Here is a 22,374-nt window from a genome sequence, read left to right on the forward strand (position 1 = left end):
GAAAAACACTTACTGATAAAAGGTATACCTCGGATGGACTGTAAGCTACTTTTAAACTTTTTGGGAAAATCAACTTTTGGAGTAAACTATACTATTAAAAATCCTTTAAAAATGTTGAGTCGTTCGCCCTGCATGTGTAAGGCAGCTGTTCTAAAACACACACACATACAGTTTTGTTTCACAGGTTAAAGTGAGGATTGCAGACCTCTTGACAGAGAGATGAAAGAATTTATTGAGAGAGAGAGATACAAAGAAAGAGAGAGAGAGAGCAGGAGAAAGAGAGATCAAGTGATATATAAAGGATAAAGAATAAGGCAGATTAAAGAGATGATGGATGAACAACAGTGTCATTTGTTTTAATTGTTAAAGCTGATTCAAGTGGTTATTTGTTGATGGAAACACCACAGCACTCTTCCCTGTCTGTACGTCACTGTTATCTTTGTTCCAGTTTTGGTGCAATCTGTGATAGAGGTGACACATTGTACACAATAAGCAAAACAATCAAATCTCTGATGGAGATATATCACTGATTCTTTGCTGCTGTAATGATGTCATCGCCGTGAGCCAATCATCACGTCGGAAATGTGTGCAAGGGTGTTTTAATACATAAGTTAACAGGATCTCTTTTCATTCAATTTATCTTTTTCATCATATGTTGATCTGAGAATGTCCCAAAGAGCACTTCCAATGGTCATTGTCAAAGTTTTTAATTTCTTTAAAAAGATCTTTTGGATCCCACTTTAAATGTTAATAGACACGTGACAGCTCTTATTAGCTTATTTCTTGATATTTGCCAGTTTGATATAAAATATTTACTTAGAGCATTCATGTGTGGGTTAACAAACATTGGGTCTTTGTTAGGTCTATCCTGTTTGTGTTATGTTACTTTATTAATCAATCAGTCAATCAACATTTATTTATAAAGAACAATAAAAACAACAGTAGTTGACCACTGTGCTGTACAAACCTTGCTTAATAGACACAAATAAATAACAAACAGTTTTGACCGCAACGCACACAAAGGAGACAATTAAAAACAAACACAAAAACCTAGAGCTTGGCATTAAAGTTGCTAAACTCTAGGAAACTGGAGATGTGCTGTCTGTCAATCATTCTGAATAATGTCATATTGAATAAAAAGCAATATAGTATTACTGAATGTTAATTCAGTGTTCATTTCTGCAACCTTAGTTTTTTAACATGCCTCGGCTGTATTGTGAATCTGGGCCAGATTGCCTCTGTCGTCTCGCTTGTGTGTTTTTATGTATGTGTGGGTTGTGAGTGATAGTTCCTGACTGTAGCATATGGCATATTTTAAGACAGTAACATGCCAAATGCCCCATTTGACTTGAACATTATGAATTTGTTTCTGGAAACCCAATAATAGTCTGTCCATCCCTCCTGCTGTATCCTCCCACTGCTTTCCAATTCAGTCTAGGGAAGTTTCGTAAGAGGTTAGCGGTTAAACAGGGTACAAATCACCACTCTGAGACACAATACAGCCGTGGCTTGGCAAAGAATGATCCCTCGGGGCAGAGATGTTTTTTGGGGCCGTGCCCTTCCCACATGCCCTCTCTCTGCACATATCACTGAACGGGCAGGTCTTGTGTCATTCTAGGGTCACCTACGTATGGGAGTGCTGACAAAGTCCTGTTATACTGCACTAAAATAGTGTTTTGAACTTTTAAGAAACTTAAAGTCTGACCTCTAGACTAGCTTTTTTCTGCAGAATGTTTAAAAGGAAGCCCAATTTAAAACAGGACATCAGTTATGGGAAAGAATATATTTTAACTTCAATAAACGAAAACCAAACAAACAAGCCCAACATGAAAACCCAACAAAAATATCTTGACAAACATCCTCATGTTTCCTGTTATCTGACGCTTAGTGTATGAGGTTTTCCCCTAGGTGCCACCGTCCTTCACATTGAACCTGAATGCCACTTTTATTCCCCTAAGGGGGTTGAGATAGGTCACCACACACCCTACTGGTAAGAAAGGAAGAAAGGGAGAACAAGGGAAGGAAAGTCAGGTTTTCGTGTAAGCCGAGATAAAAAGAATTCTGGGTAAGGGCACTCGGGGGCAGAAAGTGCGAGGGTGGCGTAGAAAGATCTAAATGGGGAAAAGGCTGAGACGTGCACCTCAGCGGCTTTAACAAGCGCTGAACTGCAGCGTAGCTTCTTTCCAGCGACTCGCTCCTCACCGCTGTGTTTCCTGCATTCCACGGTCTGTATAAAGAACCTAAATCAATCAAAAATGCAACTCGGCACCGAACTGACCAAGGGCCATCTCTGCAGTTAGGGTAAGAGACCGCAGTCTTAAAGCAGGCATATAGAGGTCATGTAAACACTTCTGTAGATTTGGTTTTTAAAAATTAAATCAAAATTTGTTTATTTACAGTCTTTGCAGTCCTCTGGGAAATCTTGCAAGAGACTCAAGAAATTAATTTCCTTTGTCTAGCTATATTCCTGCAGTTTTGGATTTAAATCTTAAGAAAGCGCACACATCTAGAGAGAGTTACAAAGTCTAAAAGCGTGTCTATCACAGTGCGTCCTGCAGATGTCTACAAACAGCTGTGGCAAGCCCAGTCATAACCTTTTAACCTTCTGTTTTAATTTCTTAAAGACTTCTCAAGTATATGCGTTATGAGGCATTTCCTCATGCACAGTATCTAAACTGTCTGTTTTAATCTCACGCTATGTATTTGTGTTTATGTGGAGTGGATGGAATTGTGTTGTGTGTGTGTTTGGGGGGATGGTGGGCGTACAAGCCCATATGTTGAAGCTGGTGTGGTCTATAGTGTGATGACCTCAGGCTAGTGAGACGCATGTCAGTGTCCAGTCCAATTTTACTGCCCAGAGCTCCACACACACGCACACATCTACACAGACAGACAGCTGATGTGTTCACTAAAGAGAGTTTTCACTTTCTCCTGCAGGGACGCCGCAGGCATGGATCCTACCATGGAGTATGTCAAGGTAAGGCTTCACATTCTACCTTTATCATTGTGTTTGTTTTGTATGATAGTTTTATGACAGTATCACGATGGTGATGACCTGAGGCTGTGCGTGAATGAAATGATCTTATATGTAAAATACGTGAAGGTTGTTGAAAACAGAGATGATCTTACTTATAAGATATTCAATACTGTTCAGCTTAAGGAGTTTGTAAGTGTAGTATCTTTAAAGTAGGACAGGAAGGTCCTGCAGGGACATCGGTCGAGGGTGCTACTGTTTGTAGGATAGTTTATTGACTGAGCAAATATATGTGTTGCATTGCAAACTTGGATTTGGTTGCATCAGATTTCGAGTGCTACTGTTTGTAGGATTTGAAGCATAGTTTATTGACTGAGCAAATAAATGTTTTACATTGCACACTAGGATTTGGTTGCATCAGATTCATAGAGATAAAAGTGTGCGTCTGTGAATGCATGTATAATGGGATTTGTAAACATTTGAGCTTTGTGTTGAAGTTTCTCATGCGCTGTTTGACATTGATTTTTAGTTGGTAGTTAAGTGGATTGTATAATATTTTAATATATCGTACCTCGGACGTGCAAGACCCCAATCCACTGCCATTCATATAACCCATGCAGGATATTCTACAGCCAAACTTTCCGATATAGATCTGACGATTTTTTTCTCAGCGAGGGCCCCTGCAGACACATCCTCAATTAAAACAGCCCAATTAAAAGCAGGAAATGACCCGTTGTGTCTATCTGATGGTGTTTCGAGAGCCCGCGAGCAACATGTGTGGTTTAAATAGCAGAGGCAACTTTGATGAGAGGGCAAATGGCAGGATCGTTCCCTGACCTAGCGAGGCTTGAGTTTTATGAAAGCTCTTCATTGCTAAACTAAGACGTGAGACATAAATCTCTTATTTAGTTTGCATTGGTCGAATGAGATTTTCCAGAGTGATCATATCCAGCCTTGACGGCTTTTGAGTGATGAGAGCTGTCACAGTGTGCTGTTACTACACACACACCTCTGTCGGACCATCCCTCTTTCCCTCTACCCTGTACTCATTTGCTTAGTGCTTCGGCTCATCTTGGGGTCTCTCAGGTATTTGTGAAGAGCAAACCCCATTCAAGCTGACCTCACACACGCAGAAAATCGCAGTAAACAGCACACACAATCACACACACACACAAACAAAGAAATGTTTGATTATCAAGGTGATGCCTTGATAATCCATTTTTATATTAATATTTCAAACTCAATAATGATTATTAATGTAGAATATTACTATATGTGTATAAATTGAATGATTTTCTGATCAAATATGACCAGACATGTTTTTGTCAGATTTAATCAGAGGGTTGTATAAGTGAACTTGATAAGAGATGACACAATGTATCCTAAGGGGAATAACATAGCCATGAAATGTTTCGATTAGATGACATCCACACACTGGCTCTTTATACACTGCTGAATAAATGGCGCTCTTTGAACAGACTCTTCAAGCTTGAATCTGTAGTCGAAGTGAATCTATACTTCCATTTAAAGATGTTTTCTGTTTCTGCTTGTGCAAAGAAAATTTATTTTACTATATTTACTATATTTCAACTATATTACAACCTTTAATAAAGTAGATATTCTATATACACATAATTAAACATTGATAACATATTACAACATATATAATTATGCATAAGGAATTGTCCCTCATATATTTACAAATACAAGCACTTGGTTCAAAAATATGGGAATGTATTATTTAATATATTGCATATTTGCATTACATTTTCCACTTTATACTTATGTATATTTTTCATTAAAAAGCTTTAATAAACCAGGTGAATACAACTGTAAATATAGACACTATCCCACTGTTCTCAAAACACTTTGGGTGTCTGTGTGAAGGTCTGATTTGAAAAATATCGATAGTCATTAATACAGAGCTTTTCTCACAAATCATATGGCTTTCATCTCCATATTTCTATTTTGTATTGACTTTCCCTGACCTAAATTTTGAGCATTTGTTTGTTGCTTGAGGAATGTTTTAGTTCACAGGAAGTCAATCATTAAAAATGTGGGATAATTAACTTCCAGACCTAATGTGCTGATGTCACTTCCTGAAGTCAGATGACTTTAGCATTGTCAGGGAAAATTGCTTATATCTATAAACAGCAGTGGTTTTCATTATGGCTAGGGTTGAGATTTAGTTTTGTGATTTCCGATATTCTAATAAATAGTGTACTGGTCATTTTGACTGAATTAACTATTTAATGTCAAGCTTTTAGTCAATAAATATAAGAGGGTGTGTCTTTTATCCACCAGGCCTTTTTTGTATTTCCGCCATCATTTGGCCCGGCATCATTGCGTGTGAAGCAGAGATCGGTTACGATCTGGTGCAAAATTGTTGCTATTATCATCAAAGACGAGGGTGGAATGGAAATTGTTTGGATGACTTAATGTTTAAAAATATCATTTATTTTGTATAGGGTGGGATCAAATCTCTTTCCACAGGGATCTGGCTACGATGACTGAATCACACACTTCAGAAATGTGACTTGACTTGTTTTTGTGACTCATATGATTCGGATCAAATAGACACACCAACCATGTTAAGGAACTCTTATTTACGCTCCCTGTCAGCTGTTATTTTACAATTGAACACAAAGGGAGGATTTCTAATAGATAGTAATGCAGATCTGAAAGGATATCTCATGGAGTCTGGTTAAGTTTAAAATAATTATTAAACAACATTAACCGAAAACAATGAAAGCAGAATAAAAGTTGTCACGAGACACTTTACTGTTGCTTTAAGTAACAAATTCTGAGAAGAACTTTTAACCAAAAAAATAACACTGGGTTTGGCCTGACAATGCCAAAACATGTATTTTGGCATTGTAGCATCATGATCTTTCCGTATTTCCAAAAAGTCACCTTTGAGTGTACATTTTACAAAGCAAAAAAAATTTGGTTGAAAGTGGGTTCTTGAACCTAAGAACTTTCTGTCTCTCACATGCACATGCACATACAGACACACACACTTGTTCTGTCCCTTGATGGCCTGATGATGAACACACACACAGTGTTGCTCAGTAAGCTGCTAAGCACTCATGAAAGAGCTTTACAGAAACAATGAATCTCTGTTCCCCCTCCAGTCTCACAGAAAGACCTCTTTAGCCAGTCTACACCCTCTCTGAACACATATGCCAGAGAAAACCAGAGGACATACATGGACAAAGATGGCCACTTCAGATGGTTTCCGGCCCTCAGACGATGAGAGAAATGCTTAGAATAAAAATCTGATATAAAGAGACTGACATGGGCGCTGTTGTATTGAATATCAGACAGTCAGTCAGATGCAAACCTGCAGTTAGCACAATAGAACAAATGCAATATGGTTTTTTCAGAGTGACTTATTTTTTGGGGTGTTTTGTTCCTGGAACATAAACCTTTTGCGGTGTTAATCCTCAACAAAACCAGCTTATATAGAACAGTTCCATAAACAAAAGGTAAACATTAAGTAGGCTTATTTACATGTAAGACATAATATGGCCAGATATTTTAGTTATTTAAAAAGCCAAAGCAACCTCAGAACAAAGCACAAACTGATAGATTGTCTGTACCTTGAAATGTATATATATCCCCAAAAAAATTATACATATACAAACATATTGTACATGTACAAAGTACCCATTAAACCGTAATGAATTCTGTAACTTATTGTTTGTCTTTAATATAACGTAAGTTTGCTCGTATATCCAGTTTATTTTCATTAAATCTTAATGAAAGCAATAGCATGTGGCAAGCTCCCGTGGTATAGGACGCATTGAAGAATAATGTTTTGGCTGGTGTTCCAGACTTTAATGCAGGGCTATTAAAGACTGTACTTTTAGATCTTTACCTCAAGAGATCAGATATAACATACCGATGAACAGAATATATACATTTAAGCTGACAAGTGATCTTAATTGATAAAACCTTACATAAAAGAGTAAAATGTCACAAACAATTTGAGATATCAGGAAGATGATGTATGTATGATTATGAGCAAAGATAGGTTTAACTTAACAACAAAGTATGAATCTACAGGAAGGGTTATAAAGAAAGCCATCTGCTAAAAAGCATCCACTCAAACAAGCAATGGGATCGCTGTTGAACCAACAAGTGACACAGCGCCATCTAGTGTTGAATTATCCACATAACACAGTTTATGTATCTAAGGGATAATACATATCTTCAGTATTATAGTATATAAAAATCAAGTCAAAGGTTAAATACTGAAGTTTATAACTGAAATTATATGAACGTTTCCAAGGATAGTTGTTGCTTTCTTTTTCTCTCCTCATGTCTGTACTATAAATGCAGTTTCTAGATCTCAGCATTGTTTATTATTATCTTTACTGTTATAGAGAAACTTTATGGTGGGTACATACTTCTGGCATTATGTTTAACATTTAATTAATTTTACATTTAATTTAATTTCAGTAAAAAAACATATGTAAAGTTTAATGGAAGCGTGGAACATGTTATTCCCGCTCCGAGAATATCTAGGTTGAAAAAGATAATTGGGAACATATTTACTGTAATCACAAATGATCACATGACAACTAAAATATGGTGTTGACAGATGTGCATGTGAGCAAGAAATGTACATGACAATTCAGGTGTCCCAGGAAACCTGTGATTTAAACATAGAATTTAGCTAAAAACATTCATAGGTTACTCTCTTCATTATAGCCTAAGTCTCTTTTCTCTTGTATATAATGTCTGGAATACACTACAAGACTTTTAAAATATGAACAGATTTTTTTAAAGCCAGACATCATACACTTGCAGACTTTTTGAAAGTTAGAAAGATAGAAACACACTAACTGATCAAATCTGCAGACTGGCACAAACTTTCTGGAACAAGTCCAGACTGAAAATCTGAGCAAAAGTCTCTTAGTGTATTTTAGCCTTAAACAACAAGCTGACGTCTTTCTTAAGCAGACTGTAGCAGAAAAGTAGCTTTGCTCGCAGAGCCATGGTGCTTTTATTGTGCATAATGAGGTAGTTTAGGAGCCCCCTCTCAGCAGAACATTCCTGTGTTGGTCCGCGGGTGTGCCAACCAACTATAATGTCTTTGTTTACCTCATAAGAGCAATCTGGAAGAAACATAACAAATCTTGTTGATCATCCAAATGTTTGCATCCAAAAATGTTGCTGGAGTATTTCAAAATACTTTTTTCCTACAAAGAGAAGTTTTCCAGTGGGGTTTATAGTCCACTGAAATATGGGATTCGAAAGCTCCTTTTTAATAAGCCAAGTAAAAATGAGCAAGATGCTTTTTGGGACATTCTCAGATCATGCTGAGAAAACAAGAATCATGCGAACTCGAGTACATGAAGTCACAAAGACAAAAGCTAAACCAAATACTTTATAACTCTTTTGTAACTCAAAGGTCCAGTGTGTGAGGATCTATCAACAGAAATGCAATATAATATACATAACTATGTGTTCAGAGGTGTATAAAGACCTTACGTAATAAGGTGTTATGTTAATTTTACCTTAGAATGAGTTATTTCCTGTAGCTCAGCGGTAAGAGCATTGCGTAAACAACGCGAGGTTGTGGGTTCGATCCCAGGGGATTGCAAATACCTATGTATAAATGTCTAGGATAACGCAATGTAAGTCGCTTTGGATAAAAGCATCTGCCAAATGCATAAACGTAAATGTATTTCCATCTTCAAACACAGCAGGCCCCCTTTGCATGGAAATCGACATGTTGTTTCTACAGTAACCCTAAACAGACAAACTGCTTTACAGAGTGTTTCGTAAATACGTAATCTCCTGCAAAGAAAAGAAAACGTGACGACACGTTTGTCCCGTTTTAGTTGCCGTAGGGCTTTGAAAGGGAAAGGTGGAGTGAGCCGTTGGTTGCAGTTCGCAACCTCACCACTAGATGCCGCCAAAATCGCCACATTGTTCCTTTAACTAAATGAAAACAGTTAAATATGCACAAAAACGATTTTGAGAGATTGGATACAATGATAAAGGTTTGTACTTAAACTAAATAACCATTAAATGTGCAATTAACACACACACACACCTCACAAGCATACGTGTCTGTGAAATGTGTTGATTCACACCTTAATGTTTAGACAAGCTCACTCTATAAACTCTTGTTCAATATGCTCAAATGGCCTGTAAAACATGAATTCTCTTCTGTCTTCTATTCGTCCTGGTTTTCAAGAGCTTTTTGTGCTCTGTCCAATAGCCTTTTCTACTGGGAGGGGGTTCCCTTCTGGGAAAATGACAGAAATCGTAATGCTGTTAATGAACAGCCCAATCAAAAGGGCCACGTACCCCCCTCAACAAAAGCCCCTCTAGGTAGCCAGCCAGCCCCAATAACACTAAGTGCAGTGTGTGTGTCTAAGAGACAGAGTAGTCCCGTTATTTAAACCCCAGTGGGAAACGTGAGTGAATTCGGCTGTCTGGGAGGCCTCTGGTCCCAGCTGGGGATGAGAGTTTCTCCTGCTGGGGGAAATGCTCTTTTATATTATGGACTATCACCCCCTGCTGATAATAAAAGACCACTGGAGTTTAGAATGATGCTGCTAAAAGACACAGTCCTTGTGCCTCAGTGCAGACCCCGTCACACAGGATCAACTCTCTCCCTGTTTTGCTTGGACAACAGCTCTTGTAAAACCTCTACGGGAGATCACTGTCTTGTCTGGAGAGATTCCTTTTAAATGTCATTAGTGAAGCAATTGACTTCTGAATTGCTTGATATGAGATTGTGTCTCAGTGTGATCTCAGATGGAAGCAGTGCTTACATCGATTCTCTACTTTGCTCTTTATCCTGTTTTGGTATGATAATTTTCGCTCTATAAAGCTCCAGAAGTAAAGAGAGGTTTTTGATTAAAAATATATTTTTAATTTAGTAATGTGCACGGATAAATAATTTATAATGAATAGTGCAAAACTGTGAACGTCGATTTGAATCAACATTTTTAATTTCATGCCGACTTAAATGTCAACACATCCCCAGACCCTTGCATTTTTGTTAATTATTGTCAATATAGTACTCACTGCACTGTTTAACAACATATCTTTTATGCCTCAATTTTATCCATATATTGTGATACGCTATATCACGATTATTTTTTACAATAAAACGTAATCCTTTGAGCTTCCAATACATAAACTGCTGCAACATTTATATTGTTTTAAATGTTTTTTTTTTATCCTTTATATTTTGCAGCGACAAACCTCATTCACTTTTATTTAATATACATAAGTAGGTTTCAAATCAGCATTGAATGTCTGTACTTTAACAAGTTGTATGTACAACAAAAATCTATAAATTATTTATGTTTTGTAATTAAATCTGTAATTTTTATATTTTGTTATGATACCGTTTTCGTATATTGTTTTGAAATTTGAGCTAAGCGTAGCATTACATCCATATTATTCCTTATATTCGTTTAGCAAATTTTCCACAACCAAAGATCAAAGTTTAAGATAATATTTTGAACATATTTTTTTGCATAATATATATAACATAAGCTTTGTTATATAGTGGTTTAAGAAGATGTAACAATCCTTGTTTAAAGTGCTTTTACAAAAAAAGTAAAGATTTTTGTAAGATGGCTGAGGTTTTGAAGAAATCTTAGTCCTCACATCACCTTACTTCTTTCCATCGTGTCTTTTCTGACAAGCTGTGAAGGGTTTTGGGGGGGTTGGCTGTGTAGGGCTCCCGCCGATGGCTGCGCTCTGATTGGTTGGAGAGTAGTATCACATGGAGTTTAGCACAGCTCCTTACATGGGCTGCCCAGGGGTGAGATTGAGAGCATGGAGCAGCATATGCACCGATGAGCACACAAACACACGCACACTCGCGGCGAGACGGCACAGATACGGTCACTCTTGCAAAAACTCTCATTCATGGGAGGCGAAAGGAAGTGAGTTTTGGTGATCTAATTGTCTTGAGTGTATTTTGAGTGATGAGTTGTACCGAAACTAGTGAAATGACGGAGAGATGCAACATTTTACGGAGCATCACTGCAGCGTTGTGCTGTTTCTATCAGAAGAGCTCTGTTATTGGAGCCAAGGTGAGTAAAAGTTCACAATTATGTGTTTTGAGTTAAAGCGTCTGTATCTTAAAGGGATAGTTCATCCTAAAATGAAAAATCTGTCATCATTTACTCACCCTCAGGTCGTTTCAAACCTGCATAAATGTATTTGTTCTAATGAAAACAGAGAAACATAATTGGAAGAATGTTAGAATTTTTCAGCTCTGGGTCCACTATAATAGTAGGAAAAAAACATTTGTTCTGTTTAACACATAATGAGATATTTTGAAGAATTTAGGAAATCAAAGACTTCTCGGGCACCTTTGACTACCCTTTAATTCTTCCAACTATGGTAGTCAATGTTGTCCCGGAACTGAAAATGACTAACATTCTTCATAATATCTGTCTTTGTGTTCATGCAGGTATGAAATAACATGAGCGTGAGTAAATGATGTCAGAATTAAAATTTTTGGATGAACTATCCCTTTTAAGTAATAACATTTAAAAGTATATGTTAGTTTATTCTGTGGAAATTATATTTATTTTATGATGATCTGTTATGCTGCATTCCAAAAAATCTGATGCAAAAAGTAGAGAATTGAGCAAAATAACTTGAAAAGGGAACAGAAAACGTGGTGGAGAAGATTAAGAGGTGTTGTAAAGTAGGTCTGTGTGCGGCGATATTGTGGCGGTCTTTGATCTGGGATCTTTAGATATATGGCTTTTCTCATTATAGTAAGTGAAGGCGCCAGGCAGACATCTCTTCTCATGCGGGGCACATGAGGGGTGCGAGTGCATTTCCTCCCATTTCCTTTTCGTTGTTTAGTTTACTCTCCGTGTTGTCTTTCAAAAGCATTTAAAGAGTATTGATTGAATTCTTTGATGCGTCTCCTAAATGGATCTGACTGTAAGTGTGAACGCGTGCTGTTTTGTTCACTCATCTAATGTGTCGTCAATAGGAGAGAGAGGAGCTCAGGTCGGGTTGAGTGAATTTATGGAGTGATGTAAATTGGTGGCTTTTCATGTGGCTGTTATGGTTTACTCATAACCAGCGTGAGACTAAAAGATCTTGTCCTAAAACAGGGACAATCACATACTAACATTACATGACGATTTTAGATTTTGTGGCTAAGAAACTATGCAATTTTATCCGTGATTTTATTGAGCGGATTGTTATATTTCTGTCAGTCTCTGCAGGTGTTGACATGTGCGGTTACCCTAATGTGTTCCCCTCCCTTGCTGCTATCCAATGGCACATAAACTATTGATCTATCTTCCATCAAATCCCAAACACAACAGAGGTGTGCAGATTTTTGAGAAACTTCAGCTGTTGAATAGAGCTGGGACCAAAATGGCTATAATTAATTTTTCAAATCCTAAATTTAAATGTTCATTCACAATTCTCTCCAGAAAACACTGAGCGATTTATATAACAGCAAGAATGTGGAGAAGTACTAGCACCAATCTTCCATTTAATTGCACGTAGAGCGTTGGCGAATTCCTGGCATGGTTATCAGAACGTCTAGATTTTATGGTTCTGTGGATGATTTGGGCATAAATAGCTGCATGATTGTTATTTCTCACGTCTGCCGGCCAACTCAGCAGACCCTCCCTCTAAAGTCTCGGTTGTGGTCCATATTTTTTGGCCTCGTTTCAAAAACCAGTGGTTGCCATGGAGACTTCCGGTCTTTCAGATGGTGTTGGAGGTCATTTGGAGTTAGAGGGACAGAGGGGCAGTGTTGGTCCGTCTTGTATAGATTCTTTCTTTTTGGAGAGGAAGTCACTTACAGAACGGTTATTAGGAGAGGCACGGGACACAGAATGCTACATCTGGCAGAGAGGAGTAAATTTCAATGCTAAAAACAACTTGAGGGTTTATTCTGGTCAGTGTAAGGTTAGCAATGGAAAGTAAAAGCTGTAGGGTAAGCTGTGAATCTTAAACCGTGACACAAACACACATATATATATATTTATATATACACATTGTTGTTAAAAAAATATTGATGATTGACATGATACTTTCAATCTAGCATTATATACTGGTTTAGGGTCACCAGCGTGATATAAAAACAAGGCCACACTCACACACACAGCTAAAGTCTCATGACTGTGACAGATATAATAACTCAACAGAGCAGTGGGACAGCAGGAAGTCTGTGTGATTGACAGGTTACTGGAGAGGTGCTGACACAGTGTAGCACAGTCCCATTTCACCACCCGTCAATGATATACAGAAGAATATGGTTTTGGGGAACATTACTCAGCAATGCATTTAATAAAATTATTCTGACAGAGTGAACAAACAGATTCGACTCAAACGTCTGAGATCTCTTGAAAACTCCGCGTTATCAGTGTAGATGTATTTGTTGCATTTGTTTGTCTTTCTTCTTATTATAACAATTAAAACCAACATAAATCAAGATATAAAACATGGAACTTTTGAGAATTGTCTTATTTTCTTTTCAGATCATATGGTACTCACAGTTGTAATTTCAACAATGTTCTGAAAAACATAATTCTGTGAACGTACACGCCTCAAGCGACTCTGAGGACTTCAAGGCATTTTCCAGGCTCAAGGCTTTAGGATGGCTTTGAGCAATTTTGAGTTTGGGGGACAAGCGTGTCCCCTATTTCTCCATCTTTTATCCCTCTACTCTATAGCTGTATGGCAAATTAAGCACGCTCGAGGACACATTAAAAAGAGGCCAAGTTCAAAGAGATCCAAAACAGTTGCCCCGAGCTGTTATTATGTCCCCTTCTGTCTTCCTTACAAATAAAGGTCTGGGCCGGTCTGATTGGAACAGAAAAGAGAAAGGAATGAGGGGGATGGGCTAAATCATACTTTAGATTGAAATGGAGAAAATGTCGGGGGACAGTCGGGGGTTTGAGAGAAAATCGGCCATTTATTGGCCTACTGTATATTGCCTTGGACATCCACATTATGCAGACTCTTGGAATGACAACAAAACAACTTTAAGTAAATTATTTTGAACAACATAAGTTTTAGGAACATAAATCCTACATTATCATTACTCACAACTCCAAACTCTGAGACTTAGTTTTATGGTGCCCTATCTAGAAACACATAAACATGGCAGACACCCCGGGGACAATCTAATGGACAGTGTGATGTTGGTCAGATAAGAGAGGAAGAGGACCTGCGTTCAAAGTCCCAGGAGACTGACGGGACACTTTGATGGCACTCTTGTTTACTCCTGCACAGGAAGGGTGTGACCCGACTCCAAAGCCCAGACATGGTCGATTCTCATACCCATATGTGGCCACTAATGACTCCCAAACCCCTGGGAATATCAACCTTCAGGTTTAAGACCGGGGGTCTGCATCCTCCAAGCCCCCACAGGAAGCAGAAGGAATATCTTCTGTTTATTAAAAACAAGGCATGAGTTCAAAAAACGTATCGGCACGTTGCTAAGCAAGCACCACTAACTATCTGGCATGGGATTAGTTTGATCGCTGGGTTCCATCACAACATGTAAAGTCAATCTGAATTTACTCCCCAGGTACGTGACCTCCACCTTTAGTCCTGCACTTTGCCATAATCTGCACAATTTCCTAATCCAACCTGCTGGATGTGCAGTTCCTACACTAAAGAGATTAGACTTTATGGAGTTAACAAGAGAATGATTTCTCATCCAAGATAAATCATTTCAAAATCAGCTTGTGATCTCACTGCACATGAGAGATCAAATAAAGCCTTAAGCTTGTTGTGTAGCATCATCCAGACCATGACGTGGTGTAATGTGCACTGGAGTCATCGTGCTGATGGGATGTCTTAAAGAATTAATTAAACCAAAAAAGAAAACTCTTAGAGCCAGTTTCATAGACAAGTCTTAAGGCTAGTCGCAAAATAAAATGAATGTGTGACCTGTCTTAACTGAATATAACTTGCCCAGAAATATCTTCAAATATATCAGTGCCATTGTTTTGGCTCAAGATGCACACCAGTAATGTCTTCTTCTAAGACATTTTTATAAAAGCAACATAAGTATCTTAATTCAACTTGACTTCCATGTCTGTGATACGGGCCATAGTTGACTCACCTTTAAGTTATTCTTTACATTCTATGCAACGACAAAAGCTTACAAGATTTAAAAAGGAGACAGAAATACTATTAAAGTATCTAAAATTAACATTTATACGACTGTATTTAAAGTTTTCTTAAGTTAAACAATAAACTACATTTATTGTGCTTTTTCTATTTAGAGTCTAAATTACTTATTAAATTATTTTCTAAATTACAGTACCAATAATTTTTTACTTTCATCATACTGAAAAGGCCAGAATATCCCCCTTTTGTGTTCTATGAAGAAAATAACAACATGCACGTTTTTAACAGCATGATGATGAGTAAATAAGAGAATTTTCCTTTTTTTGTTGAATCAATTACTATTTTAATTGTGGAACCGTGTCTAAGTATATCCTTCCAGTCCTTTTATCAATAGCCAACCTGTGTTCAGCAATTATCCAACTGGACCTTTGAACCTTCAATTCAATAAATCCAAACAATCCGAGCCACAGTTAAACATTACAGCAACATTTAAAAAGAATCGCATCCATCCACCCGTCAGATGTTACCATCATGCAAGACGATATAAATTACGATAGATATAAAAGGCTGCAACATTAAAGCGGAGGTGCTGAAGTGATCGATTCCCAGGACAAATATATCCACACTGCTTCTGCTAGCGGTACCGAGCTGCTCTCCAGCAATCGAGCTTTGGCTATTTTTAAACATTTATGGCTTCGGCGGACCTCTAAATGGATCAGCGTTCTCTCTCAAAGCAGAGTTATGAGGCAATGTCGTAGCGCTGAATGAATGCGACGGCCGTGCCAGAAACACATCACATCGGCTGGCGTAATCGCAAGAAGGTTGTAAACTTAAAACATGAATGTGGGTCCAAAAAAAAGTGAAAAAAAACGTTTGGCTGGTTTAATTTAGTTTTTTTTGTCATTTTATTGAACTGAACAACAAAATCTTCCCAGCTAAGCTAAAACTCTGTACTGTATCATCTGGTCACTGTAATTTGTGGCTTGCGGGGTGTTGGCTCGGCTTGCCGTTGTCTAAAAGAAGAGGGTGTGACGCCCGTCCCTCACTACAATACCAGTGGCATCAGTGTGTATTTCAGTACTCGCTGTGGTCTGGGTTTGTCAGTCTATACATAGTAAGACTCTTAGAAGCTTCTCCATATAAAGGGAAAAAATGTCCAATGCATGGGATTGAATAATTTAAGTATAATAAGCCCAGGGAGTTACTAAAATGCTTTACAATGTTTTTTCAAAGAAATGTTTAATTCAATGGGGTTGTTAGGCTCTTTCCAGCTCTTACACAACATCTGACCATCTAAACCAGCCGCTTCGTGGACCGAATCGTAACATGTTAAAAGTGTTGAAAGCACTTACTAAGAATGCAGACTGATCATGCCATACTATTTTTGTGTGTGAAGTTTTCCATTACAACCACAGTACATCCTAATATAGTAAACAAAAATGTTTTGTGCCTTCTCTAAAAGCTGTTTAAAGCGACAGTGCACCCAGAAATAAAAAAGGCTTCAGATCTGAGATGTCCAGCTGCAGGGTTGTGCTCAGTGGTTTGTGGTGGACCACAGTGTCTGACTGTGGTCACAACAGGACTAATAACCGCTGGATGTGATTGACAGACCGCTGCTGAGACTATGAGTCACTGGAGACGTAGAGAAACTGGCAGCTAAACATCTCCTCAACATCACAATAAAACAAGCTCATCTTCTGTTCGCCTGTCAAACCTGAAAAAACAGCGCACGGAGTCCAGACGTCTGAGAATATTCGTTTAAATGCTTTTTTAATTTAATGACATCATGCACTCAAGCCAGCCTAGACTCTATAAGAAATATGAGCCTTTGAACATCACCACAATGTGCTTATTTGATTTGTAACAGAAACGGAGTCGTTCAACTTAAATGTTTTTGTTCTGTTTTTGGCCTTTTTGCATCTTTATATAAATAGGACAGTTGAGAGTGTGACAGGAAATTATGGGATAAGAGAGAGGAAATCGGAACCCGGGAAAGGACCACAAGCCGGGATTCGAACTCGGGTTGCGGGAAGTGCTGCTACAAAGTCCACTGGTCCAATAGTGATTTAAATGGATGTAACAATATTATCGATATCGTGTTATCGCAATAGCAATATTGTCTCAATATTGTCGTGATCACAACACTGTATGAAATGATAGGTCTTCTGGCCCTAGCATAAAGAAAGTTAGAAAAAAGAAAGTTGTTACCTTTGGCAAGGTCCATTTCGTGCAATTATTTTATTGTATAAAAGGGATTTTTAGGTCATTTGACCCATATATTACTATAACTCATACCTCTAAGCAACAGTTATGATTAGATGATAAAGAAAAGTGGATGCTTATGGCACGTTTCCAGGTCATCATTTGTCGTCAGAAATACAGCAATAAATACCGCAGGCTTTATACAGAGGTAAACCCTACAGTGAGATTTTGATATTGTTACATCCCTATGATATACAGTATAGATTTGAAATATAATAACATTTTAATAGATAATATAAGTATAAAAAGTAATCCATAGACTCATAGAGTTTCAGTTTCCTTTAAACATCACACATTTGATGACATCACTTTAAATTCTGTCATCATGTACTAACCCTCGGATTGTTCCAAACCTGTATAAATATCTTTGTTCTACTAAACACAAAGGAAGAATGTCAGTAACTAAGCAGATCTCAGACCCCATTTACTGCCATAGTTGGGAAAATAAATATTATGGTAGTCAATGTGGGGCGTGATCTGCTTGGTTACTCACATTCTTCCAAATATCTTTCTTTGTGTTAAGCATAACATATAAATGGATACAGGTATAATCCTAGGGTGATGACATGATGACAGAATTTTCATTTTTGGGTGAAATATACCTTCAAGAGCATTGATGTCACTCGAGAACCATTGATGGTTACAACACCATAAGCGATGAGAGTTACTCAGCCATACACAGATGTCCGGCGTGTAAAAAAAAAAAACAGTCATTCACCAGGACATGCTATTCAAGCTGTTTCAATCTGGAAGGCCACAGGGACACGCTGGCACTTATTAATAAAACATCCATTACAGCAGTGCGTCTGTGTGTTTGAGTGACGCAGTCTGCTTCATTAATTCAGTACAGAGACAAACACTGTCATATCAATTCTGTGTTTCCACTACTGAGTGAGCAAACACAGTTACTCATCAATTCCAAAATCCTTCGCCTCAATGTCGACGTATCGCTCAATAGATCACAACTACAAAGTCAAAATGATGAGCACTGCAGTCACTCATGCAGATTTTGCTCGGAAATAAACAGCAATACCGCAGTGAGAACCCACTGCCAACAAGCTGGAGTATAAAGGTACCACTTTAGGTCTCTGAGGTCAGGTACCACACATAGCTGCCATTTCAAGCACTTCAAGAGAAGGAAGCACGAGAATATGCTTGAAATCAACTATCTGAACTAGGTTGTGAGAGACAGCTTACTCTTTAGATTTTAACCTACGCATGGAATATCTGGTTGACCTACTATATTTGCCAAATAATGCATTATAGACGTTTCAGCGGCAACAACATAATCAAACGTTATGTGGCCCAAACTTAACTTACGGAAGACCTCCGCAAGAATCAAAAATGTAGTTTTAATTTCATTTAACACAATTTATATACAATATTATATACATTAATATTTATATGTCCAAACACAAAACTATATACAAGTCTATAATTCATGTATGACAACAATGGCATGTGTTTTTGTTTGTTTAAGCGATATTAAAACTGCGAACGTACATAATATGAAGTGCAATGTGTTTTGAATGTGTTTAAATTGTATTTGTCACATGGGTCACAGTATGTTATTCCCTGAAACACTGACAGCAACTTTCATGGAAAAATAAATAAAACCGCAGTATGCTTTATCAAGAACTCTAATTCATTTCTTTTACAAAGACCATAATAAGATTTCCTCCTACCTCCTAAAATAACTGAATTGTGAAATCCAGTTTTCCACCTAACCTGTAAAAGCATACGGCGATTCCCAGCAACTGAAGTGTGCCCATGTGTGTACAGGTAAAGGTGTGTGTTATGCCTCATGGCTTCTGGAGGCAGGTATAGACAGGAAGTGGGCGGGGCTTCGATTGTGACAAAAAACAGCAGCACAGAAATCATGAGACGCACAGTAGCCTGTCAAGTACAGATCAGAAAGTAGAGAGGAGACACGTCTATGAGATTATTTCTCGGATTGACAGTAGACACTTAGGGCCATTATGGCTCTAATTGACTCTTCTGTTCCCATCTATGTGCAGTTTTCGAGGGACAAGTACATCATGGATGGTCCACCAGAGAAGCTACGCAAAGAACTAGAGGAAGAACTGAAACTTAGCAGCGCGGAACTGCGGAGCCATGCCTGGTATCATGGAGCCATCCCAAGACAGGTACACTTTTATTGGACTTGTCTCTCTCGCTCTCTCTCTTTAAATGACTCCGAGTCATGCCTCTCTCTGGCACTCAGACGTTCACTCTCTTTATGGAAAAGGTAATGTAATGAAGGCACGTGGCCATGTTTGCTATAGCTGGAAACAGGGATTAAGAGATGAAGAAAAACAGTGCAAAGTATATATTCTAATGCCAAATTATAATAAAGTACTGTTGCATTACTATGGGATGATAACAGAAGGTTAGACAATAATATATTTACAAAAATTCAAATACTATGGCTTTAACATCGTGCAAAGAATATGATTCATGCAACAAAAAAATATATATATATTTCATTATTTTTATTTATAACAGTAATAGCGACGAATTAGCTTCGTTTCTTTGGCTTGCATTGGGACATATTCGTCTTTTGGCTTTTTTAAAAGTTCAATTTTAATTTTTATTTGCTTGGCTGAAACTGTAGTGAAGGCATATTTATGATCAGAAGCTGGCCATGAAAAACATTTTATCTGCCAGATGGACTCTTAATAAGCACATGGACGTGGCAAAATTCCTGTTTTAAGTTGGCATTCATTTATCAAGTCCTAATGGTTGGTATTTGAGAACCTATTTTAAATTTTATTAAAAAAACACATATGCTGACATATCCTCAAGGCATCTGAAGCCCAGAGATGCTTTTTAGATATCAGTTGATCAAAACATCATATACTCGTGTTGAACTGGTTTACAGGCACTGAACCTGCCCAGAACCAGAACGGCAAGATACACACCCAGACTTTTTTTAAGAAAAGCTAAATCTGGGATTGTGGTGTTAACCCGCCTGTTGTCTCGTAACACAACAAAAATTATACGTTTATCGTATGTACTTGATGGTGTGCAGCCATTATATATGGGACAGTTATTGATATTTAGGAGCAAGCTTAACTCACAAAAGGCCGTCAACAGGTCTTCATCTAGGCAAACATTGTGTTGACAGCTACACTTTCGCTTCCATGACAACTAGCACGTCTCCTTCTTCCGATGGTCCTTTTGCAGAATATTCCCATGAAACTGACAACTTGTGCATCTGCAGACGTGTTAGGTGGAGTTTGGTTTATTGATGATACGTAACTGTAATTTGACCTGAAGTGTATTTATTCAACGTTACAGGAACACGTGAACAAAATAACCAGCATCCAGACGCTATAGCTAACATCATAAATATACTGGTGATTAAAGTCATTCAGGTTCAGCTGTAGTTAAATGGGCTTGAAGTGATAGTTCACCCAAAAATATAACCTGCTTGCTTTCTTTCTTCCGCAGAACACAAAAAGTTATTTTGAAGAATGTTGTTTATCGGCAGCCATTCACATTCTTCCAAATATCGCCTTTTGTGTTAAGCACAAGAAAGAAAGTAAAATAGGTGTGAAATGACAGGAGGATGAGGAAATGATGACATATTTATTTATTTTTCGGTGAACTGTCCCTTTAAGAGTTAAAATGGTCTTCATGTAACCTCTCACTACACTAGTTTAAATCTCTTGGTAAGGATTTAAAACAAGAATCTATATGGAAAAATAGTTCTTGACAATTTTTACTCTTTTCTGCTCTTTAAAAATACTTCTTAGAGTTATCGCATCACAATGGATAAACTACAGTATGTCTTTCAGAAAATTGTGTATACAGTGCATCTCTCAACACATTAACAGAAGTCAGCAGTGAGTCTACAGACACTCATTTATCCCTTTGTATAACGCGTAGATCCATACACACCCTGTTATTACGCATTCAGGGCGTTACAAAGCCCCCGGCAGCACGTGGGCCGTAATACAGGTTGTATTTACCCGCAGCGCTGCATCTTTCATCGGGGCGAGTCGGACCTGTTTGTCTGAAGATAATCAAACCGTCTACACACACGAGAAAGGCCGTCATTCAAAACAAATAATGGAGGATAAAAGATTGAGACTCGTTACTGATGTTGAATTAATTAATTGTGTCACTTAGCAACACATCATATTGTAAAGTAACTTACAACAAACACAGTGATGGACAAACGTTAATGATTAAAATCAGTTTCATTTGTATTTAAAAGAAACCAACTCAAGTGAGTCATTCACAAAGCTGGAATACACTGTATTACCATATTCATATCAGTAACTTTACAATAAGATTGTATTTGTTAACATTAGTAAATGCATTAGCTAACATGAACTAACAATGAACAACATTTTTAGCATATATGTATTCATCTTTGTTAATGTTAGTTCATGTCAATACAGTTGTTCATGTTACTTTATTTCGCATTAACTAATGTGAACAAATTCAACCTTATCAGTGTTACTCAAACATCTTGTTCTTTACTTGGGACTTACAATGGTATTTTCAGCCTAAAAAAGGTGCCTTATAACAATGCACCATAGTATTAAGTGTAAATTCACCATATAACAACTATAAACTGCTATTTAATCCCAGAAGAAAAGGTCTGAGAACAATAGTTTAATCAATGACTTTGTTCCTGGTGCCGCTGCTGCTCCTTGCACACATACTAACCTTACAAAGAATCATTTAAATGAAAACAAATCATTTATCCAATCTAAAAATATATATAATTTATGATTTATGTTAAGATTTGTAACTTCTTAATGGGGTCACTTTAGATACTACACAAAAAATAATGATTCAGTTTGTTTTGTAAAACAGTCCTGATTTTCTAAGAGCAAGGCAGAGATATTTGGTTTAGACTACCTTTCCATTATTATGATTCATTAATATTCTGAATCACTTCCAGCAGACATATATACAATTCAGTTTGGAGAGGTGATCCATCATTCTAAACTGCTTGAATGCTCCGGTGATCCACAAAGAACAACTACTTTTTGGGTCGTGCCATGTATCACTGTCATAAT

General features: G+C 37.6%; 1 protein-coding gene across 5 annotated transcripts in view; it reads left to right on the forward strand.

Moving 5' to 3' along the window:
• Positions 1–22,374, forward strand: part of bcar3 (BCAR3 adaptor protein, NSP family member) — a 56,326-nt gene that overhangs the window by 27,889 nt on the left and 6,063 nt on the right. For 3 of the 5 annotated variants that reach the window (XM_056729721.1, XM_056729722.1, XM_056729723.1), the window contains 2 exons: positions 2,938–2,977; positions 19,357–19,485. In XM_056729721.1, the coding sequence (XP_056585699.1) occupies positions 2,938–2,977; positions 19,357–19,485 (169 nt within the window). Of the gene's footprint in view, positions 1–2,811; positions 2,829–2,937; positions 2,978–10,818; positions 11,047–19,356; positions 19,486–22,374 lie in introns of those variants that run through there. The other 2 variants (XM_056729725.1, XM_056729724.1) reach the window with 2 other exon arrangements.

Source organism: Triplophysa dalaica, chromosome 18 (genome assembly GCF_015846415.1).
Source record: "Triplophysa dalaica isolate WHDGS20190420 chromosome 18, ASM1584641v1, whole genome shotgun sequence".
In the NCBI taxonomy this organism is placed as follows: Eukaryota; Metazoa; Chordata; class Actinopteri; order Cypriniformes; family Nemacheilidae; genus Triplophysa; species Triplophysa dalaica.